At 39.0% G+C, this 27,778-nt stretch overlaps 11 protein-coding genes across 11 annotated transcripts; 8 read left to right on the top strand and 3 right to left on the bottom strand.

Moving 5' to 3' along the window:
- Positions 1 to 712: 712 nt before the first annotated feature.
- SAPINGB_P001988 (uncharacterized protein) lies at positions 713 to 3,064 on the top strand (the record flags this gene model as incomplete). Its single annotated transcript, XM_031996708.1, has 2 exons — positions 713 to 742; positions 815 to 3,064. The coding sequence occupies 2 exons, from the start codon at positions 713 to 715 to the stop codon at positions 3,062 to 3,064; spliced, it is 2,280 nt and encodes a 759-aa protein (XP_031852599.1).
- A 55-nt stretch (positions 3,065 to 3,119) lies between these two features.
- Positions 3,120 to 4,688, bottom strand: SAPINGB_P001987 (uncharacterized protein; the record flags this gene model as incomplete). The annotated part of the gene is made up of 1 exon (XM_031996707.1): positions 3,120 to 4,688. The coding sequence occupies one exon, from the start codon at positions 4,686 to 4,688 to the stop codon at positions 3,120 to 3,122; it is 1,569 nt and encodes a 522-aa protein (XP_031852598.1).
- A 472-nt stretch (positions 4,689 to 5,160) lies between these two features.
- SAPINGB_P001986 (uncharacterized protein) lies at positions 5,161 to 7,635 on the top strand (the record flags this gene model as incomplete). Its single annotated transcript, XM_031996706.1, has 1 exon — positions 5,161 to 7,635. The coding sequence occupies one exon, from the start codon at positions 5,161 to 5,163 to the stop codon at positions 7,633 to 7,635; it is 2,475 nt and encodes an 824-aa protein (XP_031852597.1).
- Positions 7,636 to 7,938: 303 nt separating this feature from the next.
- Positions 7,939 to 8,796, top strand: SAPINGB_P001985 (uncharacterized protein; the record flags this gene model as incomplete). Its single annotated transcript, XM_031996705.1, has 1 exon — positions 7,939 to 8,796. One exon carries the CDS (start codon positions 7,939 to 7,941, stop codon positions 8,794 to 8,796), a length of 858 nt encoding a protein of 285 aa, XP_031852596.1.
- An 857-nt stretch (positions 8,797 to 9,653) lies between these two features.
- SAPINGB_P001984 (uncharacterized protein) lies at positions 9,654 to 10,388 on the top strand (the record flags this gene model as incomplete). The annotated part of the gene is made up of 1 exon (XM_031996704.1): positions 9,654 to 10,388. The coding sequence occupies one exon, from the start codon at positions 9,654 to 9,656 to the stop codon at positions 10,386 to 10,388; it is 735 nt and encodes a 244-aa protein (XP_031852595.1).
- Positions 10,389 to 11,775: 1,387 nt separating this feature from the next.
- On the top strand, positions 11,776 to 12,534 carry SAPINGB_P001983 (uncharacterized protein; the record flags this gene model as incomplete). Its single annotated transcript, XM_031996703.1, has 1 exon — positions 11,776 to 12,534. The coding sequence occupies one exon, from the start codon at positions 11,776 to 11,778 to the stop codon at positions 12,532 to 12,534; it is 759 nt and encodes a 252-aa protein (XP_031852594.1).
- Positions 12,535 to 12,734: 200 nt separating this feature from the next.
- SAPINGB_P001982 (uncharacterized protein) lies at positions 12,735 to 15,242 on the bottom strand (the record flags this gene model as incomplete). The annotated part of the gene is made up of 1 exon (XM_031996702.1): positions 12,735 to 15,242. The coding sequence occupies one exon, from the start codon at positions 15,240 to 15,242 to the stop codon at positions 12,735 to 12,737; it is 2,508 nt and encodes an 835-aa protein (XP_031852593.1).
- Positions 15,243 to 16,955: 1,713 nt separating this feature from the next.
- On the top strand, positions 16,956 to 18,271 carry SAPINGB_P001981 (uncharacterized protein; the record flags this gene model as incomplete). The annotated part of the gene is made up of 4 exons (XM_031996701.1): positions 16,956 to 16,958; positions 17,058 to 17,322; positions 17,413 to 17,622; positions 17,718 to 18,271. 4 exons carry the CDS (start codon positions 16,956 to 16,958, stop codon positions 18,269 to 18,271), a joined length of 1,032 nt encoding a protein of 343 aa, XP_031852592.1.
- A 532-nt stretch (positions 18,272 to 18,803) lies between these two features.
- SAPINGB_P001980 (uncharacterized protein) lies at positions 18,804 to 20,130 on the top strand (the record flags this gene model as incomplete). The annotated part of the gene is made up of 2 exons (XM_031996700.1): positions 18,804 to 19,282; positions 19,407 to 20,130. 2 exons carry the CDS (start codon positions 18,804 to 18,806, stop codon positions 20,128 to 20,130), a joined length of 1,203 nt encoding a protein of 400 aa, XP_031852591.1.
- Positions 20,131 to 21,807: 1,677 nt separating this feature from the next.
- Positions 21,808 to 23,088, top strand: SAPINGB_P001979 (uncharacterized protein; the record flags this gene model as incomplete). Its single annotated transcript, XM_031996699.1, has 1 exon — positions 21,808 to 23,088. One exon carries the CDS (start codon positions 21,808 to 21,810, stop codon positions 23,086 to 23,088), a length of 1,281 nt encoding a protein of 426 aa, XP_031852590.1.
- A 235-nt stretch (positions 23,089 to 23,323) lies between these two features.
- Positions 23,324 to 27,169, bottom strand: SAPINGB_P001978 (uncharacterized protein; the record flags this gene model as incomplete). The annotated part of the gene is made up of 1 exon (XM_031996698.1): positions 23,324 to 27,169. One exon carries the CDS (start codon positions 27,167 to 27,169, stop codon positions 23,324 to 23,326), a length of 3,846 nt encoding a protein of 1,281 aa, XP_031852589.1.
- Between the last annotated feature and the right edge of the window lie 609 nt (positions 27,170 to 27,778).

The following is a 27,778-nucleotide window of genomic DNA, read 5'->3' as shown; positions in this document are numbered from 1 at the left end:
AAAAAAAAAAAGGGGAGGGAAAGGGAAGAAGAAAAACAAAAGGGAAAAAGGGAAATAAAACTTTTGCTGAGAGACCAGCCATTCACTGAGATTTGGTTTTTTTTTTTTTAAGTGTAGGTTAGGAGTAAACCAAGTGCATATATATATATATATATATATAACAAGAATAACGTGGGTTTTGATTGGGTCATGTAAATATGTTATGTAATGTTTATATAATTAATAATAATATTATTTTATTTATATTATTATTATCTCATTATGCCTTGAAATATAAAAAAAAAAAAATAATAATAATTTTTTTTTTTTTGAATTCTCCTCCTCCTCCTCATTTATTTTTGTCTGCCAATTTTGAAATTTCCCCATCAAACTATTTACAATCCTTTTAAAAAAAAAATTCCTTTAATCTGGTCAATTCCAATTTTTGATTAATTTTTTTTATTTATTTCAAGTGAGAGGTTTCCCAGGTAATTTTTTTTTTTTGGATTGTTTTGCGTGGTTTTTATTTTTTTTATTTATTATTTTTATTTAATTATTTTCCTTCTATTTAAATCGTACCACAATGATTACAACAATTCCCCACCACCACCACCATCACTATCACCATAGTCGTCTTTGTAAAATACTTGCAAACAAAGATTCACCTTAAAAAAAAAAGACACTCACAAAAACCTTCTCCTTTCATATATTCTGTCTTTTTTCCCATAATATAATGGCTGATCAAATACCTTTAGATACTCCCGTATGTTTATTATTATTATTCATTTCTAATACCCTTCCCCTCCATAAACTAACCCCACACACCTTACCTCAGAACGACTATCGCGTATACCTCACAAACCTTCGCGAATCTGTCAGCCTACACAAACATGCTCCTAAAAAGGCCCTCGAACCATTCACAGTCAATGGCTTCTCCTCACATTCCCTCCCCTATCTGGGCCCAGAGATTCGTCGCTTCGAATACCATTCTCCAAGCAAAAGAGATATTCTTAAAACCTTACTTCTCCCCCCACAACTACCCATCATGCGGCTCCTCACCGATAAGCTCACCAGAGATTCATGTGAAGAATATAAGCATCTTGACTATAGCCGACTCCCTGCTGACTCTATCTGCTCCCATTTTTACTCTCAGCACATGGCTCGTCTCCGTAAATCTCTTGGCTTGTTTCTACCTGGATCAGAAGCCCTCGAACTTTCTGTCACTGTGTTCCTTGACGACCAAGGATGGCTTTTCCCAGTAAATACCACTGCCGGATTCTTCAACATTGTTTATCTAGTCATCAACAACCTCCCCTATCCAGAACGCTTGCAGCGCAAATTTTTAATCCCAGTCATGCTAATCCCGGACCTTAACCAATGTGCTATGGCAATCGATTACAATAAAGACTCGGAAACAATCGACGAGTATTTTGAAAATTACAACTTCCTGGCCCGTAGTAATGCCGGTATTCTTGACCCCCTGGTCCGCGTGTTTCAGGAAATGTCCCAAAATGGGTTTTACGTCCATGACAATGTCGATTCAACTGTGAGAAAACTGGTCAAAGTCCATTGGACTCATGCCAGCAGCGATATCAACCTCCTCTTGGGCCATTCACCAACTAGCTCTCATTTGACTTTACCCTTGGAAGCAGGAGGAACCCCAATTGATAGCAAGTTTTACATGAAAAAGGTAGAGCCCAAAATTAAAGCTTTGCTCCAAAAAATCGCACAATTCCCTAGTTCCAATAAAAAGCACTGGGACGAATTGAACCGTGCTTATGGCTTCAAAATGACCTCTGCATTACTGGGCTCGCATGCACCTCCCCCATTGGATTTGAGTGACTCGTTCCCCCCAGATCTCAGCAGAATCTTTAAAATGTTATGTCGTGAGCTACGCTTCTTGGACCCAGAGTACATGGGTCAGTTCCCCATTGACAAGGACAGTTTGGAACAACTGCGCCAGACAATCAATAGTCAAACTTCACATCTTATTTTAGGCAATGATTTTTCTCCAAAAGCCTCTTTCACCCCACACCAGCGTTCCTTTTTCTCCCATATCATTCCTATTCTTCCCTACTGGTTCCCCAATAGTAACCCCGTGGTCGAGGTTATATCAAGCATTTCCGTGTTTCTCAAATGTCTAGCGCTCAGTTCATGTCCCGTTACATTTCTTCCTGTATGCTCAACGGTCCTTGCAATTCTTGAAAAACAATACAACCGGTTTGTCGAGGCTGCAGATCAACCTAGTCACTTCCGACTTGACGCCCTGCACCATCTACCGAAAATTGCTCACGCCTGTGGACCCCTAAGAGACTACATGGTGTTTGATCTTTCTCATGCAGAACCCGCAATTATGGGTGAAGATGCCTTGGTATACGATATGGCGCTTATGTACTTACCTGGAGGCTCTCAATGGGTTCATGCAGAAGAGGAGTGCATGGCCCAGTTTTTGGAGCGCATTGCACATCCTCCAAAAGTGGCAGCTGACCGTGACCAGATTGTACGAGAATATTTTTTAAATGATAAAGAAGGAGAAGAACAAGAAGAAGAACAAGAAGAAGATGAAGAAGAAACAAATGTGGATGAGGGACTAGAAGAGTTTGTAAAGACCCAATTTAATGCCATGGATGGCGATAATTCACCAGTTTTACGGTTGCTCAAGAGTGTAGCACTGCCGCAGATCTTACCACCAATTAATTCGGAGAGCTATGTGCGTGTTGACGGTGATATTTTCAAGATTTGTAATCTTGTAGAACGTGTTGATGGACTAAAAAATGGACATGTTTTTGCAGTAGTTCGACAAGTGGAGAACTTAGAATTGTTACCACTATCGCCTACAACCCAAGGGATTTTCGATTATGCAGTGGAAATGGCTTCAGAAACATCACCCAAGTCAACCAAGTATCGTGGGAATATTGGTGTGGGATTATATTCCTATGAGGAACGATTGGGTCCTAAATTGTTGGTGGAGGTTGATAAGAATATGGTTCATTTAATTGTATTAAAATCGGAAAAGGGTCTTTTCTTTATAGACCCCACCATAGCTCTTCAGATTCAAACTCATCAAAAAACAATTTATATTTAATATTAATTTCAATTTCAATTTCAATTTCAATTTCAATTTATATAACTAAATCATTCTAAACAAGAGTAACAAGTTCCTCGGCAGATGTGGGGTGGATCGCAACAACGCTATCAAGATCAGCTTTGGTGGCTCCCATCTTGACAGCCACACCAAAGCCTTGAAGAATTTCACTCGACGAGTCACCAACAATGTGAATGCCCACCACTTTTTCTTCTGGGCCAGCCACCACAACTTTGTAAACTGTGGGGTCCTTTTGTTCCTGGTCCAATGGTGCGTAGTACATGGAGATGAAACGTGACTTGTAAACCTTGACATTCTCGTCGCCATACTCCTTACGGGCTGCAGGCTCTGAGAGACCAATGGATCCAACCTCTGGGTGTGCAAACACAACACTGGGGACATTGACATAATCTTGCTTCTGGTCCTTAAACTCGGGACCACCAAACAGCCGGTTAGACAACTTGCGGCCAGCTGCAATTGCCACAGGAGTCAGATCAACAGGACCTACCACGTCGCCCACACTGTAAATGTTGGGGACAGAAGTGTTTTGGAATTCATCCACCTTGATGGTACCATTTTTCTCATTGACCTCGACACCAGTAACTTCGAGGTTAAGGTGATCCTTCCAAGGTCTGCGGCCGACGGTCCAAATCAAAGAGTCGACATTGACTGAATTTTCCTTTTCAGTTTCTGGGTCCTTGTAAAACACATTGAGAGAACCATCCTCAGCCTTTTCAACTTTGGAAAGATTCGAGATGCCCTTGTGGATTTGGATTCCATGTTTTTCATAAATCTCTGTAATTGTGTCTTGAATCATTGGGTCAAAAGCACGTAGAACCTTATCACCACGAATAAACAGGTGGGTCTCAGTTCCAAGAGCCTTGAAAACACCAGCAAGTTCAACACCAATGTAGCCGGCACCAACAATAGCAACACGACGAGGTTGGGTCTCCAGCTTGAAGAAGCCATCAGATGTGATACCCAGCTCAGAGCCAGGAATATGAGGAGGGATAATTGCAGAGCCACCAGAGGCAATGAGAATATGATCAGCAGTATATTGTTTTACAGACTTGCCTTCAGCATCTGGCTCATTGAGGGCAACCTCGACGGTAGTTTTGTTGATAAACTTTGCCCAGCCAAAAATGTAATCAACGCCTTCGCGCTCGAGGTTGCGGGCATAGATGCCATTGAGGCGCTCAATGTAAGCATCACGCTTGGTCTTAAATTCAGGCCAGTGGAATGACTTGGGGGCAGAGGCAGGGACATCAAAGCCATAATTGGGAGCCTCGGCCAACGACTTGGCCATGGTGGCGGCAGACCACATAACCTTTTTCGGGACGCAACCGACGTTAACGCAGGTGCCACCGAGAGCCTTGCCTTCAATGAGAAGGGTTTTGGCACCATGTTTGGAGGCTCTTCTAGCGCTTGCAACGCCACCGGAGCCACCTCCAATGACAAGGTATTTATAGTGTTCGGGTTGGACTGGGGCCATTGTAGAAGAGAGTCTATTAATTAGAGAGTGATTTGTAAGAGAATTATTTGTAGATGCGAGATGCGCAAGACGACGGGAAGCAACTTGGGATGTTGAAGACAAGCGCGAAAGATTGAGAGGCGAAAAGGCCATTTATATAGAAATGAGAAAGAAGAAAGAAGAAGGGAGGAGGAAGGCGGGAGGAGGAAGGGAAATAATATTGCTGAGAGCAATAAAAATGTAGGTCTTTTATGACTTGTTTCTAAAGGGTAAATTTTATATATATATATAGCTATATAATAAAGAAACCCCGAAAAAAAAAAAAAAAAAAAGGTCTTTTGGCCGGCTGAATTTGTAAGCGAGAGGTGGCAGAGACTTCCAACGTTAAACGGACGGGCTTTCAGGAACTTCGGACTTTAAATTACGTAATAATAGATTATGTAAAATAACGTGACCAGACTCAGGTCTCGATCACCAACCTAAAAAAAAAAAAAAAAAAGTGGTAGCACCACCACCATCATCACATCCACCAACAAAAAATTTCAGACTCTGAAAAAGCTTCTTAATCAATAAACAAAAAAAAAATTAAAAACAAAAAACAAACTCGGAACCCGACATACCTTCCATGAGCTCCGAACAGCAACAACCTCCTCAGCAGCAGACTGGCCAGACTGTGCTATCGTCAACTGCTTCTGCCAATACTGCTAATACTACTACTGCTGCTGCTGCTGCAAGCCCTGCTACTTCTCCTAGTACCACCACAACTACAGCCCAGCCTTCTCCACAACCGGCCACTTCCACTAAATCCACAACAACAACAACAACAACAACAACAACAACAACAACCCAAAGCCCGGCCAGTTCCGTCAGCAAAGGCCCCGATCCCGTGCCAAGCACCGCAGCACCTGCCACCGTGTCATCATCATCATCAATAAAAACGAGTCCAGAACAATTGGCTGTTAGTAATCCATCGGGTTCTAATAACAATACCAATACAACTACTTTTAATAATACTTCCACAAATATTAATAAACCTACAGGACCTGTGACCACACTTTCCCCAGCTACCTCAGGACCCGATGCTGTGACGTCAGCTCCAATCCCAGCTCAATCTATTACTTCCACAACCACAGCATCGACTACGGGAACTTCACCAGCAACAGCTCCAGCAACTTCCTCTAATACAACTACTGCTGCTAATACCACTGCAAATGTCCCCAAAATTCCTGCAACAACCAGTCCAGCTGCTCCAGCTGCTCCAACAGTATCAAAGGCATCAACGGTACCAAATCCTACAGACAATAAACCCGTAGTGACAAGCACATCACAAGCACCAGCACCAGCAATTACAATCAAGTCAGAGCCTGGGTCTGGGTCTGGGTCTGAAAACTCAAACGCGTCAGTAAAGTCAGAACCTGGGTTGGAACCCTCAAACGCGTCAGTCAAGTTAGAGCCTGGGTCCGCGCCTTTGAACGCGTCAGTACCTCAAGAAACAACTTCAACCGAAGCGCCAAAAACAACTACTGCTCCTGCTCCTGCTCCTGCTACTGCAACTGCAACTACTACTGCTCCCGCAACTACTACTGCTCCCGCTCCTGCTCCTGCTCCTGCAACTAATATTGCTACTACTATTGCTACTACTATTGCTACTACTATTGCTACTGCTACTGCTCCTGCTCCTGCTCCTGCTCCTGCTCCTGATCCTGCTCCTGCTCCTGATCCTGCTCCTGCTCCTGATCCTGCTCCTGCTCCTGCTCCTGCTACTGCTACTGCTACTGCTACTGCTCCTGCTACTGCTCCTGCTCCTGCTACTGCTCCTGCTCCTGCTACTGCTACTGCTACTGCTACTGCTCCTGCTACTGCTCCTGCTACTGCTACTGTTCCTGCTATTGCCACTGCAACCTCCACTACTCCTGCTACGGTAACTACTACTGCTCCTAGTACTACTGCTCCTGCTCCTGCTCCTACTGCTCCTGCTCCTACTACTACCTCTCCTGCTTCTACTGCTCCTACTACTACTGCTCCTACTACTATTGCAACTACTACTACTGCTCCTGTTCCAGCTCCTGCTACTGCTCTTGCTTCAACTGCTACTACTCCAGCCACTGTAACTACCACTACTCCTGCTACTGCTACTGCTACTGCTACTGCTACGGTATCTACTGCTGCTAGTGCTACTGCTCCTACTACAACTGCTCCTACTGCTCCTACTCCTGCTCCCACTACAACTGCTCCAACCTCTGCTTCCGCTCCATCTTCAGCAGCGACTAGTACCGCCGATAATGCTTCGGATTCTCTCGAAAATGTCAAGATTGATGAGGATGATATCGACATGAGCATGAGCATCAAGGAAGAAGACGACGACGCCGGCGCCGCCGCCACCTCATCCAAAGACTTGGAAATGCCCGATGCTCCCGGCACTAGTCGCAAACACAGTCGTGATGATGATGACGATGACGACGACGAAGGGTCCGCAGCAAAGAAACCAGCAACTATCTTGCCAGAACTGCCAAACATCACCCGCAAGGACAAAACTTTAATTGAATTTCTTGAAGAGCTTGACGACTATGCACCGATTATCCCTGATGCTGTCACAGACTACTACCTTGCGCGGTCAGGGTTCGAAACAGCCGATCGCAGAATCAAGCGTCTTTTGGCATTGGCCACCCAGAAATTTATTGCTGGCATTGCCGCAGACGCGTATCAGTACTCGCGTATCCGGTCTTCGTCCTCGGTTTCCGCAGCAAACAACCCCCAAGCGCGTGCACGCGCGCTCATGCAAAACATGGCCGGAACCGTGGCGGCAGCTCAGGCAGTTCAGATGGCCAATATGGCAGGTAGCGACGCTGCTGCCGCAGCTGCAGTTGCCGCCGAATCGGGCCAGGAGCAACAGCAACATGCGGCCGCTCAGGCTGCTGCTGCTGCGCAATTGGCGGCTGCGCAAGCTGCACAAGCGGCCCAGGCTGCACAAGCTGCCACGGCTTCTACAGCGCCATCGAATGCAAACAATCAAAGTAAGCTGGTGTTGACAATGGAGGATTTGGGTAGTGCTCTTTCGGAGTATGGTCTTAACATTCGTCGCCCGGATTTCTACCGTTAAATATGTAAAATATTTGTCAATTAATGTAAAACATGGAATTAACTTCAATTTAACTGTTAAACGTTTCAAAAGACCAAAGTTATTGTATCGTATTGTCTACATTTGTGAATATGTTGCTTTTTCCATTGGTTAAAAAGACAAAAAAAAAATCACGTTGTTGGCACAGGTTACATTTTCATGAAAAGAAAATTTTTAAGAAAAGCAAGTTACTGGACGGGATTATTCGAGTCTATCAGTTTCATTATCTTAATCATAAAACACCATCTCTGAGCGTCTACCAACCATCGATACCACAAGTTCAATATGAAGCCTGGTACTAGATCCAACATCTTAAACATGCCATACGAAAAGCCCAAATTTATGAGCATAGAACAAATGTTTGATTTTAACTATTCACTGCGAGATCGAGGGACGGATTCTGACAATGATTCCGAGGATTCCAAAAGTAGTTTTGATTTCAATGCACGGGGGGACAACATATTTACCGAAGATGAGGAAGAAGGCGATATCATGGGGGTTGAACCCCCGACTCCTATTGTTTCTGGAACTGAAGTTTTTACACAGGTGGATCCTAAAGACCTTCAAAGTAAAATAATCAATGCAGTCAACGCGATTGACATTTATGAAATATTCCAGACACCTAAATCCTCATCAAAACTTCTGGCTGAAATAAGTCACCAAGTATTGAGCATTTTTAACAAAAGCCCGCTAGAGCTTATTCCTGAAAAGGTTATGCTAAATGAACAATTAAAAAGGAAAGCCCAGTTATATCTACTGCCAGATAACAATGAGTTATTTGCAACTTATGGAGATTTGGGAGAAACAGGGTTTAATATCTTAAAAGATTATCTGGCATCCAAATATCAGTACAGTGATTTGATAAGAGAAAAAACCAAGCTGGTACAGATTTGGGAAAACAAATCTTTCATGGACCCTGCGCCGTACCTATGGTGGTGGTCATTGTTTTGTACCAATGTTGTTTTTCATATATTTTGTCTTGAAGTCAATGTTCATCTTATTAGGCAATTGAAAAGCCCTCAGGATGTTTCTCTAGACGATGCTTATGACATTGTTCGCAACAAATCTTTACAGAATGAATCGGATACAGATCCTGACGTCGAGAGTAATGGACTTCCAAGCAAAAGACGTAAGCAAAATTAGATTATTTTTGTCATATCAATATTAAGCTACGCTTTTGTCATGGTTCTTTGACAAAATCTTCTATTTTATGGTTAAATGAATCTAGCAAAGCAAAAGATTTATATCAAAAAAGTATTCGCATAGACAGAATTTTTTTCAAAAAAGAGTTTTTTTTTTTTGATTTTTGAATGCGAATTTTCATTGATAAGAAAAGGTGGCTTTCAAAAACTCCAATCACTTTACAGTGATATGGTTCAATCGACTAGTTGTTTTGTTTGAACAGTTTTTTTTAAAAAAATCACGCATAACTCAATTATTTTTGATAGCTGCAGTATCTAAAGATTTATTTCTGGTCATTACGATGGATGAACTGAATTTTTTTTTTTTTGTAGGATTTAAAAGCTACACTTAAAAAAAAAAAAAAAATATGGGCATAAATCAAAGCGAGAACCGAATTTTTGGTTCTCATTAGCTTATCAGAGTTTCATATTTATTTTCAAATTGGCAACATATGCCAAGCCATACGAATTTTTCAAAAATCAGTTTCTTTAACTAACAGTTAAGTTTAATATTCAGACATTCAGTGTCAAATTAGATTGTAACAAACAATAATCCACAAGCCTCCTCCCCCTTACAGACTCTTGTGGGCTGTGGTTAAAACCCCTACTCAGCCATATATATCTTCTTAATGAGTAGACCCACCCCTAACCTCAATCAAAGTATGCATGCAGATACTGAGCCTCCCCACATAATCTTTTCAATAATGTGCAATAACTTTTTTCTTTTCAAAAGTATTTAAATCTGTTTTGATCCCTAAGTTTTATTCACCATTTATAATTCTTTTTTGATAATCATCCTTAACTTACAAAAAAAAAAAAATGGTTCTACACGGTGCTCCTCTTCCTCCAACTTATTCAAGAAACGAAACTTGTGCTGCTTGCCACTTACCTATCACCGGAGACCAGCTGAAATGCCAAAACTGTCCCAATCTCTCGTTCTGTTATCCCTGCTATGATTCTGAAGCCTCCCGCCGTCACACTTATGAACACAACTTTGTACGATACGTTCTCGATGCTCAGACCGGACAACGGTATCCTGCTCATCAAGCAGACTGCGATGTGTGTCAAAAACCAATCACCACCAGCTTTTACATGTGCAAGCCGTGTTTGGATTACGGTGTGTGCGAGCCATGTTTTAAGAATTCCGCAGAGGTTTTAAAGCATCGCAAAACCCATTATTTTTATAAAATTGATGACTTTACATCTCTTAAATTACAAGCGGATCAGATTATTTTACCCAAGCATAACTTTGTTTGTGATGGCGTTAACTGTCGAGGGAAAAATAAACACATTGTGGGCAACATGTATCTTTGTGAAGTATGCACCGACTTTGGTTTATGCGAGGCCTGTGAATTAAGTCCATTAAACGATCACAATGTGACTCATGTTGTTCGGAAATTCAGACATCCAATGTCACAAAAAGATTTTGAGTCAACAAAGCAAAAAATTGCAACAAGAGAAGGACTTGGTGTATACAGTGATGCTTCCCAAAAAGCAATGGTAGCGTTGATGAGATCCAAAATTAATACGACAAACGCATTTAGGTTGGTTTGAATTTGAATTTTTTTTTTTTTTTTTGATAAGAAAAAAAGTTGCAATTTTAAATAACTTCAACATTTAACAATGTTATGGTCCAATGGGCATGCTTTTTGTTAGCACAGTTTTAAAAAAAAACTCACGCATGCCTGAATTATTTTTCTATTTTTTGTTTGTTTGTTTGTTTTTAATCTATCGAATCTTTTAATAAGCTAGTAATTCACATTTGATTATACTTTTTTTATACTTTAAACTGTTGTTTTAATACTCCACAATAATACAACTATATCAAGTTTTATTACACATATTAAGAGAAGCTCTTATTCAATTCATACATTCCAAATGTTCATCGTTTCATGATTATGACTTTATTATAATAAAGTCTAGCCATCGTCATAATAGATTCCCTGAATTATGAGTATCTATTTGCCTAGATAAGAAGCTCTGCGTCCCCTCCAAATAAAAGCTTTCCTCTTCTTTTACAAATCATTTGATTCGAGACAAGAGGATACAGTATCTTATCTTAAGTAGTAACTCCTAAATATACTCGTTCTACACGATTCGCACTTTTTTCTTTCTTCTTAAGTAATTCGTAGCCTAATATAGATATTTCATCAACACCATGAAATTAAGAATATTGTAAAGGAATTCAACTATTGATTTTCTAAGAAATAAATTAATGATGATTTTTTTCAAGAAGTCTTCATCATTTTAATGGAATATATAATGTGAATTTGATTATAGTTAATAGGTATGATTCATTGCAGATTATGGATGGCAAGCTCAGTATCCAAAGATTTATTTTCAGTCATTAAGAGAATCAAATGAATAACGTTTGTAGAATTATAATAAGAACTACAGTCTTAGAATTTAGAGAGTTTGCAACAAAATAATGGGCATGGGTAATCTTAATAACTGAATTTTTTGTTCTCATAACAATAAAAACTCTGATAAGCTGAATAATCTGCTTATCAAAGTTATGTAGTCTTTTTTTTTTTTTTTTTTTCAAATTACAAATGCGCCAAGCCATTATGGATTGAAGAAACTGATTAGTTTCTTTAATTCTAAAATCATGATTTTAGAATTATATAATATCGCTCAAAGTTATATTTCATATTCAGACATTTAGTTCAAATTCATTCATAGAAAACAAAACAAAAAAAAAAAATTTCATAAAAGTTGACTGGTCATTTCAATCATTCTTTTTAGCCTAAGCCCCTCCCCTGCTTGAAACCTGGCTTAGCCATATCTTCATAATGGACGGACCCTAACCTCAATCTCAGCCACCGATACTGAGCCCCTCCACATAATTAAAAAAGAAAAGCTTTTAAACATGTTTTAATCCCAAAGTTTTATTCCCCATTTATAATTCTTTTTTGATAATCATCCTTAACTTACAAAAAAAATGGTTCTACACGGTGCTCCTCTTCCTCCAGCTTATTCAAGAAACGAAACTTGTGTTGCTTGCCACTTACCTATCACCGGAGACCAGCTGAAATGCCAAAACTGTCCCAATCTCTCGTTCTGTTATCCCTGCTATGATTCTGAAGCCTCCCGCCGTCACACTTATGAACACAACTTTGTACGATACGTTCTCGATGCTCAGACCGGACAACGGTATCCTGCTCATCAAGCAGACTGCGATGTGTGTCAAAAACCAATCACCACCAGCTTTTACATGTGCAAGCCGTGTTTGGATTACGGTGTGTGCGAGCCATGTTTTAAGAATTCCGCAGAGGTTTTAAAGCATCGCAAAACCCATTATTTTTATAAAATTGATGACTTTACATCTCTTAAATTACAAGCGGATCAGATTATTTTACCCAAGCATAACTTTGTTTGTGATGGCGTTAACTGTCGAGGGAAAAATAAACACATTGTGGGCAACATGTATCTTTGTGAAGTATGCACCGACTTTGGTTTATGCGAGGCCTGTGAATTAAGTCCATTAAACGATCACAATGTGACTCATGTTGTTCGGAAATTCAGACATCCAATGTCACAAAAAGATTTTGAGTCAACAAAGCAAAAAATTGCAGCAAAAGGGGAGGCTGATGTGACCAATGCAGCTTTTAATAATGGAATGATGACGCTGATGAGAGCCAGAGTTAATGCTACAAACGCATTTGGATTTGCTCAGAATCCAACTCATGGGCAATGGTAAAGTTTTTTTTCGTTTTTTTTTGTTAGTAATTTTAAAAGTTTGATAGTATGTATTGTTTGGAATTAATTTGAGTACAAGTTTTGTTAGTTCAGACCTTTTTAACAATTTCAGACCGGAAACTTGTTATTTATTTTTTTTTTCTTTTTTACTATTAACCATATATCGTGCTATACAAATATTTATTCAAATAAAAATTTAAATTAAATTGAGCCGTTTACCCATCGATATATATATTCGTCAGCTCGATCTCCAAGCTGTTCTCTTAAGTATTTCAGCTCTTCCTTGTTCACGTTTCTGTGATCTCTATAAATACTAAGCTCCACTTTCTTTTGGGAGTCTTTTGTAAACTCACAGAATGTGTAGGGATCCACAATATAAAACCGGTCCTGGAATTCACCCTTCGCTACTTCAAAATTAATGTATGGAAGCACGAAAACAGGGTTGTTAATCTGTTCAACTGGAACCACTCTTCTTTTTACCTTTGGTTTACCAATCCAATATTTTCCCAATATCACATCAGTTCCAAACGTCAATAGATCAATGGTCGGCGTAACAGACTTTAAATCTTCAATAATGTCGACTATTGCAAAGTAATTGGCTTTTTTCACGGTTGGTCGACGAATCGAATAACAAGCAATTAGCTTGGCATAGCTAGATATCGACGAACTTCCCGTTTTTGAAGGCACAATTCTGACTATATTTCGGATTTTTCGTGGCTTTGCTGTGTCCCAATCGGTATCTGTAAATGGTTTCTTGGCATCCATAGTATAATTTGACGTGTTGTGTTTAATTCTTGTAAACCATCTATAGTAATATGTTTCTGGCTTTTCTAACTCAATCTCAATACCATGGCCTTTGTCGGGTAGTAGTGTTAACCCTTTCTTAGTAACAACAGCCAGATCTGTACCAAAGGTGTATTCACCATAATTTAAGACTAGCTGCCTTGCTAAAAACTGCAGATTGCTGTTATTTTCCCTGGTGCTGTATTCCACTATTTCGCTAGAAAGTTTTGTTGCAGGCATTAGTGTTTTTGAAAGTTCAAAAGAGGCGAAGACAACTTTTATGAGATACACTTTAATCATATAGTTGCAAAGTGAGGAAATTGGATGTCGGCTATTTTGTTGAGCACTTTTAACTGTTTTTACAAGCCGTTCTGTCGCATAGGAGCTAAACTTTCTAAGTGTACCTGAGCGTTTTAGATATCCAGCGGAGTGAAGCATTGTATGTAACGGTAGTGTCCCTATAAAAGTATTTTCAGTATAGAAATTAGTTACTATCAGCTCAAAAGCATTAATAACCATTTCCCAACTTTGTTCGAGATCGTTTATATCCACATCATCACATAAATCTGTTGAGTTGTTGTATGACATTAAAACAGACATTTGAGAATATATATCAAGAAGATGATCTAGTTTTCCATCTTTCTCTTTTGGGATTACGTCTTTAAGAACATAAAAGACTTTTAACAGTGCTTCTCTTTGAGCGGCCGATCGCAATCCAAAAGTTTTACTAGACAAAATATTGATATCAAACATATTGTCTTTAAATTCTTGCGGAGTATTATAGTTTAGATGCTTTAAAAACTTGTAGTAAGCTTTGCGCTGTTCAGAATTAAATCGAAATTGAGACAAATCAATATTCTTTGACCCATGTACTGCTTCACTATTTGGGTCCAAAATAATTGAGAGCATTAGTTTTAAGATATTTATAAACTGGACATGCATGATATCGGGCGGAAGCGACCAAGGCAAACTGAAATATTTATATTCAAACATTGGTGAACGGATTTTAAACCCATAGAATGTAGAATGTGTAACGTTTTCATTTTCACAAAGATCATTACACTGTTTTTTAGATGCATATTTTTTGTTTGAAATTTCCCCATTTAACTTAAAATTTGGCTCGATTACTGAGTGGTAATAGTCATTAGAAATATATTTTCCATCAGCTTCATCCAAATTCATATAGTAATTTAGAAAAATTCCATCATTTCTAGATTTTAAAGTTCCATGTGTTTGCTGTGAAAAGTTAAAAATTCCTCTCCCTTCTTTCACTGACGGATTTGCTGGAAAAGTCAAAGGTGATTTAAAAACATTGCATCGAAGACAGCATCTTAAGTTTTCAGGGTACCTGCCACCCATAAGATCAGAAATAGTGAGTATATCGCCAACCGAGTAAAGCCAAAGTGCTCTGACTGTAATCTCTTCCTTATTATACCCGTCATACACTTTAAATCCAAATCTAGACAATGACATAAACTCAGCAATTAATGGGTTAAATACACCATTTGATCGAAACGTTTCATTTTCGTCATCCAGATCCAAACTTTTGTTCATATTTTGACCGTCACGGATATCACAATAATATTGATTTTCCTCTATGCCTGTGGTGTTATTATCGGACGTAGAATGAGGCCTTGCTTTAGGATAAACATAAATGGGAGTTAGATTCTCTTTGGAATTGATTTTCATGCCATTCTCTGCAAGATTAAAAGCACTAATTACATTAAATCCTAAGTCATTACTGGCCGAAACGGGGGCTTCATTCATAACAACAACCATTGGTATATCAATAATCTTTTCCTTATCTGAGCTGTTTTCCTTTTGAAAATATCCAGCTTTCATCATATGAGCAATATGTTCAGGCACATTTTTCTGGTCCTTTTGCGACAGGTCTTTGATAAACCGATTGACATTAATCCATTCCATTTCAGCTGTTTTGGGGTTTTTAAATTTTTCCCTAAATAGCTCTCTAATTGATAATAAAATGCCTTCCACATTTTTATTGTAAGTTGTATCACAAATTGGACATTTCTCTTGTGTATTTGACTCCTTAATTGTACAGGAACAATTCTTAGGACACACAAGAAATCTAGTGACCCCAGTTCCATAATTATTGGGACCACAGCCATTATATCCACTAGCTTTTTGAATTTTGATACTAAGCTTTTCAAAATGATGTTTGAATCTTTCTTTAAAGCCATCAAAAGATGGTACACGATTAATACTATCAAAGATATATTCTAATGAATCACCCCTTGATAAGCCTTTATGCAGGCCTATTATACTGTTGTGATTTTGACACACAAAACTTTTTTCAACCCGTTCATTGGTATTTTTGTTTTTAGGATTTTTATAGGGCTTAGAGTCATCTTGATCCTTTTCTTTAGAATTATTAACCAACTCGTCCATATAACAACCTTTTTTTAAATCATTTAATAAATTAGAAAATGATTGGCGATTTTTATGAAAGTTCGGATCTTCTGGACCTATAAAAACTTGGAAACATGGATCTGTTTTTTTATTTTTTGGATTCATCTTTCTGGTAGTAGAAGAACTGACATTGGATGAAGCGTAACAGACTCTGGGCTTTTTTTTTTTTTGAGGTCCATCATCTATAAGTAGAAGAGGATCTGTGGATAAAAAAGCTGCTTCCAGCCTTTTATTGCGCATTGTCTCACGATATATTTCACATTTTTCAGCCTCGGAAAGCTCGTGCATTCTGGTGAAATTCCTATCACCCAAACGGCGGCCAAGAGAAGATTGATAGGCCTGTAAACTTTTTGTTAAAACAGAAATTCTTGATATTATCACTTCAAACTTACCATTAACAATATTGTTAAAAGTCTGGAGGGGGTGGATTCTTTTAAAGCTGTTTTTAGTTGTTTGGTTAAGTGAAAACTGGTTGTAAATAGAACAAAGAAAACGCGATTATTTTTGGGGTTACATAATTATGTGTTCAGCACTGTTTTAACATAATTATGTAATATTGATAAGAAAAGAGTCCATATTAAACTAAGTTTAAAGAAACAAAAAAAAATAATAATAACAATTTTATTAATGGTGTTTTATTTCAATAATATATACTTCGAATACAATGTTTAATTGTTTTTTTATTTTATTTTATCTTATTTTATTTCAAGTCTTATTGGTAGATAGAGCACGTATAATACAAAAAAAAAAAGTTAAAATAAATGAGAACACCAAAAAGGAAGGCAGTCAATTGAAGAATGTTCAGAGTAAAATTAGTGAGATAAAAACAATCATGATTGAGATTTTTGAAAGTGAGAGAAACTCCATAATTATATTGTATATATTATATAATAAATGGTTATTGTTTTTTTTTCTTTAATAATTAATAAATCTTCTTCATCATCATTAAGTATTTGATAGTTTTTGGTATTTCAATATGAAAAAAGTTGAGAGTTGTTTTTTTCTTTTTTTTTTTTTTTTTTTTTTTTTTTAATTATTTTATTTTATATTTTCATTTATACGCGTAACCACGTGACTAAATTTTCTTTCAACCAAAAGTTAATTTTTTTTTTCAGCACTTTTTTTTTTCTCTCTCTCTTCTACAATTGTTTGCTAGCCACCATCCATCAATTTTTTTTTTTTTATTTTAAAAGTCTTCAAGCATTTAAAATGGTAAGTTCTCAAGCTTTTTTAAATAAAAGTTATTCTTTTTTTTTTTCAAATATCATTAAAAAAACTAACCTTCATTTTTTTCTTTCTCTTTCTTTCTAGACAGACGTGAGCCGATTGCCTCCTTACGTGGCAAATTTGTTTACACCAAGACCACCGCTGCCATATGTGCGACCGGTGGACGTGGCACCGCAACAACGATCGAACCCAAAGATTTCTGGGGTCAGTCAGTACTTGGATCTTCTCAAGGCTGAGAAAGAGTCTACGACATATACACCTACGGAGAGTTGGTATGTGAAGCAGCAGCGGGAGAAGCAAGAGAAGCAAGCTGAACATGTCAAGGAACTAAAACAGGCTGTTCGAAAGTGTAAGTTTAAAAAAAAAAAAAAAAAAAAAAAAGGAGAGGAGATGTGTGTGAAAGAAAGAAAGATTGACTAATGTGGGAATTGTTTTATAGGGAATCCACAGAAAGATCCACAGGTTCGTGGAGACCCGTTCAAGACGATATTTGTTGCGCGGCTGGACTACTCTGTGACTGAATCTGATCTTGAACGGGAGTTTAATCGGTACGGTCCGATTGAGAAGATTCGAGTTGTTCGTGAGACTGAGACAGGGAAGTCTCGAGGGTATGCATTTATTGTGTATGAGCGGGAGAGTGATAGCAAAGGTAAGAAGAGTTGTTGATATTGATGTTGATTTTTTTTTTTTCAATTGGGAACTAACTAACTGGTTTTTTTTTTTTTTTTTTCTTTTACTAAAAAGTCGCTCGAAGTGAATCAAAGGGCAAAGTTATTAAAGGTCGCAAGATTTTGGTAGATGTTGAACGGGGTCGAACAGTTAAGCGATGGTTACCACGACGGTTGGGTGGAGGTCTTGGTGGTCGGCACTATACTCGGGACGCTTTGTTTCGTGATCTTGAAGAGGAGTACAATGGTGGTGGTGGTAGTGGTAGTGGTGGTGGTGGTGGTGGCGGTCGGTCTGAGCGGCGGTCAGGTCGGGGTGATTTCTATAGGGATCGTGATCGTGATCGGGAGAGAGATCGTGACCGTGGGTACCGGTCAAAGCAACAATCGTCTGGTGGAGGTAAAGATGGAGGAGGAGGAGGAGGACGTGAATGGGATAGAGATTTAGAGAGAGAACGTGGAGGTGGTAGTGGTAGTGGTAGTGGTGGAGGAGGACGTGAATGGGATAGAGATAGAGATAGAGATAGGGATAGAGATAGAGATAGGGAAAGAGATGGGGACCGAGGTCGACATGACCGGGGCAGTCGGTACCGTGGTGATCGTGATCGGAGTCCGCGGCGGTCTCATTATTGAAAGGTGAGTTTATGATGTATGTAATAATATTTATATATATAATAAAATGCAATATAAATGAAAAATAAATGAAAAATAAATGAAAAATAAATAAGAAATAAGTGTATATCTATATTGAAAATGAGTTTATATATATATATTTATATATTATATAAGAGGATTATTTAGCAAGCATAATAAATATTTTAAAAAAAAAAAAATTAAAAGTTTAAAGGATCCTCGGTTAGAAATTGATTAAATTCTGTTGACGTTTTTATTTTATAAAATTTTAAAATTTTAAAATTTTAAATATATTTTTTTTTTTCCCTTACCAATCAACCCCCCCCTCCCCCCACTTTTTGAGTGTTAAATAAGCGGACCTTTTCCCTCGAGGAGACCAAAAAGATTTCAATTTTTTTAAATTTATTTTTTTTTTCATTTATTTATTTATTTTTTTTTTCCTCCCTCCATTTCATTTATCAAAGATCTACAGTTTTAAATATCTCTCTTTCTCTCTAAAAAAAAAAAAAAAAAAAATAAAAAAAAACCCAAAATGAATACCCCAAAACTTAAACAAACCATTGAATTGTTATCGGAAGAACTTTTAATTCCGGCCATGTTCCCTCGGTCCACCATTTTATCGACACGTAAGTCCAGTGACCGGTTAAAACTTGCTTTTAAAATCTATCGTCCATCTACATCTTTCCCTTTAGAAGAGGGTTCCCAAAGGGCTTCTATATTTTTTGTAAATGGTAATGGGTTCCCTAAAGAATGTTATGAACCTATGTTTAAGTATCTTGTAGGAGAGCTTAAAAATAAACACAAAATCCAGATCCAATATATTTTGGCAATGGAGCCGGTTAACCAAGGAGCATCAGCAATTGCAAATGAGTATACATTGGGGAATGATATCATGTGGACGGACGGATGGCGGGACGTTGTGGTTGCACATTATTATCTTGGAGTGACAGGGCATCCGAGTGTACAGATGCCGTTGATTGGGGTTGGACATTCGTTTGGAGGGAATACCATGTGAGTATTTATTTATTTATTTATTATATTTTCTCCAATTTGTACGTGGGGAAGAAGAAAAAAAAGAAAAATTTACTAACAGAGCTTTTCTTTTATGTACTTGCTTGCTTACTTATTTACATAGTCTTGGGGCATCTACAATTAATACACAAATGTTTGAAGTTGCAGTTGGAATTGATGCAGTGATTGGTAAGCCGTCTATAGTTGAGGCTGGGTCTCCATTTATTCCATCGTTAAAGCGGAGAGACCGATGGTCAAGTAGGGAAGAGGCATGGAAATCATTAAGAAGGAACCGATTTTATGCACCATGGTGTGAGGAGTCATTTAATAATTATATTCAGTATGGACTTCGAGATCTTCCTACGGTGACGTATCCGATAGATTCAGCAGAGTTAAAGAATTCAGGAGGGGTGACATTGACATGTCCCGTGACACAAGAGATTGCTACATTTTTGAATGTACCTGAAGAAGATGACGATGAAAGGGAATTAAAACGAATGTGTCCTCGAGATTGTTTGGATGCAATACGGGAAAATTCTCGAGTCCCTACACGATTATTTCTTGCAGATATTGGACGTCAGATGTTTCCATTATATGAGAGTGATTTAAAGTTTGGACGATATGGGGTAGTTTCGTATGAAGATTTAGGAGAAAAGGCTACACATAGTGTACCATTTGAAGAGCCAGAGTTGGTGGCTAAGGCAGTGGCTAGGTTTATAGGAGAAAAGCTTAAAGGAAGAATTGAAAGGGCAGTTGTAGGAGATGGGAAGGAGAGGTATAAAGGTGTTCATCCTGTGCATCGACGTCGGCATGCGGAGTTTGTAGCAAGCCGGTTGTCTAAGGTTTGAATGAGTTGAAAGAATTGAATATATTGAAAGAATTTGAATTTAAATGGTTTTAATGATTTTCTATGATTTCATATGATATTTTGTATGTTTAGGACCCTATTAAATTATTGTTTCGCCGGAGTTTTTCCATGGTGCGGCTAGTATTATTTTTTATTTATTTATTTTTTTTGATATACGGCGACCCGGCATGTTTGTGTATAGATGAGAGAAATAGATAGAGAAAGAGAGATTTTTTTAGTCAGAAGAGTTACTAAGAAGAAGAAGAAGTCAGTCAGTCAAAAAGAATGATAGATATAGATATATAGATAGAGAAAGTAAAGGAGGGGAAAAGAAGAAAATGAAAATGAAATACTTTAAAAGTAAAATTTATTTTGTTTTTTTATTTAATTTGAGTGTATATATATATATATATATATATGTATTTTATATATGTATTTTATATATGTATTTTATATATGTATTTTATATATGTATTTTATATATATACGGGGAGTTTCACGGAGATGCAATTTAGTCTAGCAATATTTTATTAAATCGGCAAATGGCGGCTTATGGAAGGGGAAAAAAAAAAAAAAAAAAGGCGGAGAAGAAAAAAAAAAAAAAATCCGGAGTCGGACAAACGGTCTTTTATTTTATTTTATTTTATTTATTATTTTATTTATTATTTTATTTATTATTTTATTTATTATTTTATTTATTATTTTATTTATTATTTTATTTATTATTTTAAAGAGAATTTAAAGAGAATCAAATTTAAAATTTGATTTATTATTATTATTAATTTCAAAAAGTAAAAGAATATAAATATTGTAATTATTAAATTAATTATTAAATTAAGTATTAAAATTTTGTTAATTGAGAATTTTATATTTTTTTTATCATTTTAAAATAAATTACTAATAATGACTAAATACTTACATACACAAGAATTTAACAACTTCCGAGGTCCAACCGAGCGGCTTTTCTTTTTTTTTTTTTAAATTTTAATTTTTTATTTTAATTTTTTTTCAATTTCCTGGGGAAACTTGCAATTGCACTTTTATTTTATTTAATTATTTTTATTATTATTATTATTATTACTCCACACAAACACAAACACACAAATTTATTTATATTTCTGCAAACCATCAAACATCAAACATCAAACATCAAACATTAAACATTAAACATCAATAAAAAATCACCGGACTTTTGCCGGGACTTTTTTTTTTTTTTTTTTTAATAAATAAATAAATAAATTCAATTAAATTAAATTAAATTAAAAAAAAAATTAAATTCGCCACAACGGCCCATCAGACAAAATAAAAAATAAAAATAAAAAAAAAAATTCACACCAGCCAACAAATCAACTAAACCAAACTAACCAACCAACCACTTTAGTCTATCTATACAAAAAATAAAAAAAAAAATCCTTCTAATAAAATAAAATAAAATAAAAACTTGCCGTCCACTGTCCGCAGTCCGCTGTCCGCAGTTCGCTTATGGCCTCCTCACTTTCACTTTCACTTTTATTTCTTCCCTCAGAATTCTATAAAAGCAGACAAAAATCATCTCAATTCTGAATTTTTTTATTTTATTTTACTTTTTTTTTTTAAATCTTTTTTTCTATTTTATTTTTTTTTTTTCTTCTTCCCCACACACACTATCAACCCACCCCACCTTTTCATCAATCTCACAATGTCCTCCGTCCTCGCAAGATCGGCCCTTAGAGCCGCTGCCCGCTCGGCTACCCCCCGCACTGTCGCAAACTCTACCCGTAACTTCCACGCTGCTCGTGCTGTCGCCAATGCTTCCCAAACTTCCATCTTTCAATTCTCTGAAGATGAACTCATGTTCAAGGATACCGTTGCCAAATTTGCCGCCGATGTTGTAGCCCCTCGTGTCCGTGAAATGGATGAAAAGGAAGATATGGACCCCGCTGTTATCCAAGGAATGTTTGATAACGGTCTCATGGGTGTCGAAACTCCTGAAGAATATGGTGGTGCTGGTGCTTCTTTTACCTCGGCTATTCTTGTGGTTGAAGAACTCGCCCGTGTTGACCCCTCCGTCTCTGTCTGCAATGACGTCCACAATACCCTCGTCTCTACCTGTGTTCGTTCTTGGGGTTCTAAGGAACTTAAAGATAAGTATATGCCTATCTTAAACTCTGAACGTGTTGGTTCCTTCTGTCTCTCTGAACCCGTTTCTGGTTCTGATGCTTTTGCCCTTAAGACCCGTGCTACTAAGAATGCTGATGGTGACTATGTTCTTAACGGCTCTAAGATGTGGATCACTAACGCTAAGGAGGCTGGTATCTACCTTGTTTTCGCTAACGTTGCCCCTGAACAAGGCTACAAGGGTATCACCTGTTTTGTTGTTGAAAAGGAATTCCCTGGTTTCTCCATTGCCAAGAAGGAAAAGAAGCTCGGTATCCGTGCTTCCTCTACTTGTGTCCTTAACTTTGACGACGTTGTTGTCCCCAAGGAAAACATTCTTGGTGAACTTGGCAAGGGTTACAAGATTGCCATTGAATGTCTTAACGAAGGCCGTATCGGTATTGCTGCCCAAATGACTGGTCTTGCCATGGGTGCTTTTGAACGTGCCACTTCTTATGCCTTTAACGACCGTAAGCAATTCGGCCAATACATTGGTGACTTCCAAGGTATGCAATTCCAAATGGCTCAAGCTGCTGTTGAAATTGAAGCTGCCCGTCTGCTCCTTTATAACGCCTCTAGAATGAAGGAAAATGGTCTCCCCTTTGTTAAGGAAGCTGCCATGGCTAAGCTTAAGGCTTCTCAAGTCGCTGAACTCGTTGCTTCTAGAGCTGTCGAGTGGATGGGTGGTGTTGGTTTCACCCGTGAGGAAAACCTTGAAAAGTTTTACAGAGATGCTAAGATTGGTGCCATTTATGAAGGTACTACAAACATTCAGCTCCAGACTATTGCCAAGTTCCTTCAAAAGGAGGCCCAGGGCAAATAAATAATTAAATTAACAATTCTTAATTGTCTTTTGCTAGTTTATTATATTAATGAATAATGATTTTAATGATTTTATATATAAAATAAATAAAAATATATCACTTGTACAGAAATTTATTATTTTATTATTTTATCATTTTATTTATTTATTTTTATTTTTAATTTTTTTTAATTTTTTTTAATTTTTTTTAATTTTTTTTAAAATTTATTATTACCCCAGATCTATCTATCTTTTTCTATCTATGCATAAGTCCACTATCAAGTTCTCCATCTTCCATTTTATCATCTTCATTATCTTCATCTTCATCTTCATCATCGTCATCATCTTCTTCTTCATCTTCCATAATAGCACACTCAGAATCACCACTCAAATCAAAATCTAAATCCATTGCCCTTTTAAACCTACCATACCTATCAAGTGCCGTTGCACTACTAGGTGAAAAATGTGCTTCAATAGATGAAATAGATGAAATAGATGATGATAACATCCCCACAGTTCTTCCTTCACCTCCACCTCTTCCACCTCTTCCACCTATTCCTCCTATTCCGACTCCTCCAACTCCATCCTCAGACAATGATGACGATGATGCTCCAGCTCCCATGCTTTCAGATAACCCAGATGAAAACGATGATAATGAGGACGATGATGACGATGATAAAGATGACGATACTGATGACACTGATGATGACCCAAGCCCAACTCCAACTCTAACTCCACCACTAGCCATAGGAACTCCATTTCCACTAATGCTAGTCCCAGAAACACTCCCGGGTTTTAAAAATTCTGTCCGATGAGTGTATCGCTTCATAAACCCAGACTTAAGTGGCGCTGTAGGTATGCCAACTGATCCTTCCACAAACCCAGTCCCTAGACCAGAATGTCCAGAATGTCCAGAATGTCCAGAATGTCCAGAATGTACTCCCAATCCAATTGGAGCCCCAGCAGCATTTGTTCCTACTCTCTTGGGCATCATTAAAGAACCTCCTCCTCCTCCTCCTCCTTGCTGCTGCTGCTGTTGTTGTTGTTGCTGTCTTCCAACACTCGTCCCAAACTGTAGTCCGGCCAATCCTTCATTCCCAATACCACCAGTGCCGCTGCCTCCAAGTGCTGCAACACTGGCCGCCCGTACATGTCGCGTATAAAACGACCGCGGCGAAGGACCCCCAGCTCCAGTTCCAACACCAACTCCTGCATTTTCGTCAGACCCTGCACGTGCACCAAACATCGGCATAGCCGGGGCATCTACAGAAATAAAAGATGTCCTTCGGTGAGACAACCCTCCATTGCTACCGCTTCGACTGCACCGACCACTCCCACTCCCACCTCCGCTGCTGTTACTGCCACTTCTCGCAGCAGCTGCAGCTGCCGTAGATGCAGCCACTGACCCAATGCTCACCGCAGTCACCGTGCTTTGACTGCTGCTCCGGCTGCTGCGAATGCTTCGCATTGCTCCCATACTTAATCCTCTCAAATCCTCATCTCCATCTCTATTTCTATCACCATCTCCATCTTCATCTTCACCATAATCTTCCACCATAGCTTCCTCATTCTCCATATCCATCTTCTTCTTCTTCTTTTCTTCTCTCCCAAAACGGATCGCTCGAGTCCGCCGCCGTCGCTGCTGACTAGGCTTAACATGCCCTGTCTCATCATCATTTTCTTCTTCAGTCAACGCCCCAAACGGTAAACTATCTGTATCTTCATCCTCATCATCGCCATCCATAACGACATCTTCATCTTCATCTTCTTCATCATCATTTTCTTCTTCGTCTCCCTCCTCATCTTCTCCATCACTATCATCAATGACTCCACTCGCATTCATCTGCATTAACGTGCAGGATGACCCTGCTCGTGCAACATCAATTGCCCCCACAGGCTCACCCCCAGCAAGCGCACCTAGCGCTGCAGCAAGTGACTGCCGAGACACGGTCCGCGACATGCCATGCACACCACCAATTGTAGGCGTAATTGCTCCGCTTTCCCCACCGCCAGCACCTGTATTCGAACATCGGCGGCTGCGTGAAGTAGACAACTCATTTGCAACCACTGTTGAGGCCCCCCCAGGGAAATAGCCGTGCATGTGGAACGACTCCGGAGGAGACAAAACCAGCGGCTCGTCACTCACTACCTCCTGGCCACTCAATTGTGGCTGCTGCTGCTGCTGCTGCTGCAGCAGCTGCTGTGATCCACCACCAGCCTCAGCAATAACTGAAGCAGCCACAATCCCCTGAGGAACAAGCCCGGAATTCAGTCCAGCCGTCAGCCCGGTTAAATGAGCGTTCTTGGAGACCGATGATGACGGCAATACCTTGATTCCAATTGTATCTTTGCATACAATCCGTGAATCCAATGAAACCTTGGCGTCGTTGTCGTCGTTGTCGTCGTTGTCGTCGTCTACACTTGTGGCAGCATCAGCCCAGGTCCCACCACTTCTTGTCTTCTGCTGCTCCTTTGCAGGTGCTGGCCGGAACCTAACTACCAAACACGTAATGTTATCGCGCGAGTTGTTATTCAATGCATACCGTACAAGCTTCGCTGATGCCTCGAATGGATCCTCAATGTAGCGCACCTCGTCTACTGCCTGTTGGCTCGAGCACACATCCCACAGCCCGTCGCTTGCCAGAATCGCAAACTCGTCAGCCTCAGGGTCTAGCTCGGTTTGTGTCACATATGGTCGCGCACACACCGCAGGCTTTAGTGGTTGATCTCCCAACGCCCGAGTGACTGTCAAGTTGCCATTCACGCGCCCGTGACGTACAGTGAAATTCCCCGTACCTTGAGGATTCGGAACTGCAGTCACACGCTTGGCCTCAGCGTCGTCTGTGGCTCGGTGCTCGTAACTTAGTGCCCGTGCAGTTCCGCGTGAACAAAGAACAATCCGACTGTCACCGACATTGCACGTGTACAAATAGCGCGCAGAAGATAAAGGTTGTAATGCATGGGTAGTAGTAGTAGAAGTCTGGGTTGCGCCCACAAGGTTTGTTGCCATCATTGCCGGTGCAATGGCGACATTAGGTTGTGGCTGTGGCTGTAATGCTGAGGAACTGTGGCTGTTATTAGTGGTAGTGGTAGTGGTAGTGGTTGCTGCTGCTGCTGCTGCTGCTGCTAAAGCGTGGTGGAGCATGGATGGTGACGCTGGCGATATGCTAGAGTATGAGCGTCGGGTTTTACGTTGGACCGGGTGATTACTAGTGCTGTGACCGTTGCTGTTGTTATTAGAGATTCCTACTGTAGCAGCAATTGGCAAAGGCGGGGCTGCGATGGCCGACGGTGTTAATAATGCTGATGATGATGATGATGACAATGCAGGTTGTGGGGATACAGGCGAAAACGTGCCTGTGCAGAACGGCGGGGAACAAACATTTGGATGCGAAAAAATGCTAGGGGATGAAGATGTCGATAATGATGATAATGATGATGATGATGACGACGACAACGAAGGCGAAGACGACAAAGACAATGACGATGCTGGAGAAGGTGGAGGTGGAAGATGCGAAAGAAATGGAGGAGGTGGTGAGCATGGCCAGTTAGCCATGACCCCACCAAGAGATTCGTCATGCTTGTTGTGGGTCGGTGATATTGCTGATACGAGGGCGACGGCTGCTGTGCATCCACTTTTGGAGTCGTATGCTGGTGCTGTCATGAGCTGTTTGTCAACGTGTTCAAAAACATCTGCCATAATGTCTGCAAAATCCCAGCCAGAGCCAAACAATATTAGAAACTGTTCGATGGTTTTGTGCAATAGTTCTGAGCAATATAACGCTGCGTAGTTGCCTGCATGCCCGTCAAATACAGCACAGTAGACAGACCCAGGTGAGTCCATAAAGTTGTTGATGATGCGGCACGTGTCTTCCATTGACGGACGGAACCGTGGATTGAGAGCTGTTGAAAAAAAGGCCTTGATATATGGTACATGGTGAGGTTGCTGGTTGGATGTGTTTAATGAATGGTTGTTGGTGGTGGCAGTGTTGATGATTGATTTAGTATTGAGATTAGATGATGGTCCAGCAGCAGCGGCGGCAGCAGCAGCTGAAAGAGACGACGCAATCTTTGAAGGGTTGCGATGGTCAGAAGCAGCCATAGTTTAGAGTAGCTGATTTGTGTGTAAATATTTATGAATAAACAAAAACTGGTGGAGGAGTTTTCAGTAAAAAAAAAAAATTGATGATAATGATGATGATGGAGAAAGAAGTGGGTTTTTTTTTTTGATATTTTTATTTAATTTTTATTTTTATTTTATTTTAAATTTTAAATTTAATTTTTTTTTCCACTACAACTTTTTAATGTGTCAGCAGCAGTTTGTTGCCTTTTTTTTATTTTAAAAGGTGGCTGGTAGTGCGACTTTTTTATTTCTTTTTCTTGAAAATAAACTTTTGGTGTGACTTTTTATTTTTTTTTTCTTTACAAAATTTCAATCCCTGAAAAATTCCACAAAGTTTCAATAAATAAATAAAAAGCCTCACAAATTAATTACAAAAGTTTTTGTAATACACAACTTAAAATAAATTTAAATTAAAATGAAATAAATTTAAATTAAATTTAAAATTAACAATTGTTAAGCATTGCATTCTGAAAACCAGCATACAAACTTAAAAAAAAGGCGTCAGCTGCCGGGAAAGTGCAATGGCAGCGACACACAAGCGCCAGGAGAAATCATAGGCAAGCCCAGAGGAAATCACACAGACTAAAA

Source organism: Magnusiomyces paraingens (genome assembly GCF_902498895.1).
Source record: "Magnusiomyces paraingens strain CBS 517.90 genome assembly, contig: contig2, whole genome shotgun sequence".
Lineage (NCBI taxonomy): Eukaryota > Fungi > Ascomycota > Dipodascomycetes > Dipodascales > Dipodascaceae > Magnusiomyces > Magnusiomyces paraingens.
Note: the sequence above shows the minus strand (reverse complement) of the source record. Positions and strands in the feature narration are given on the sequence as shown.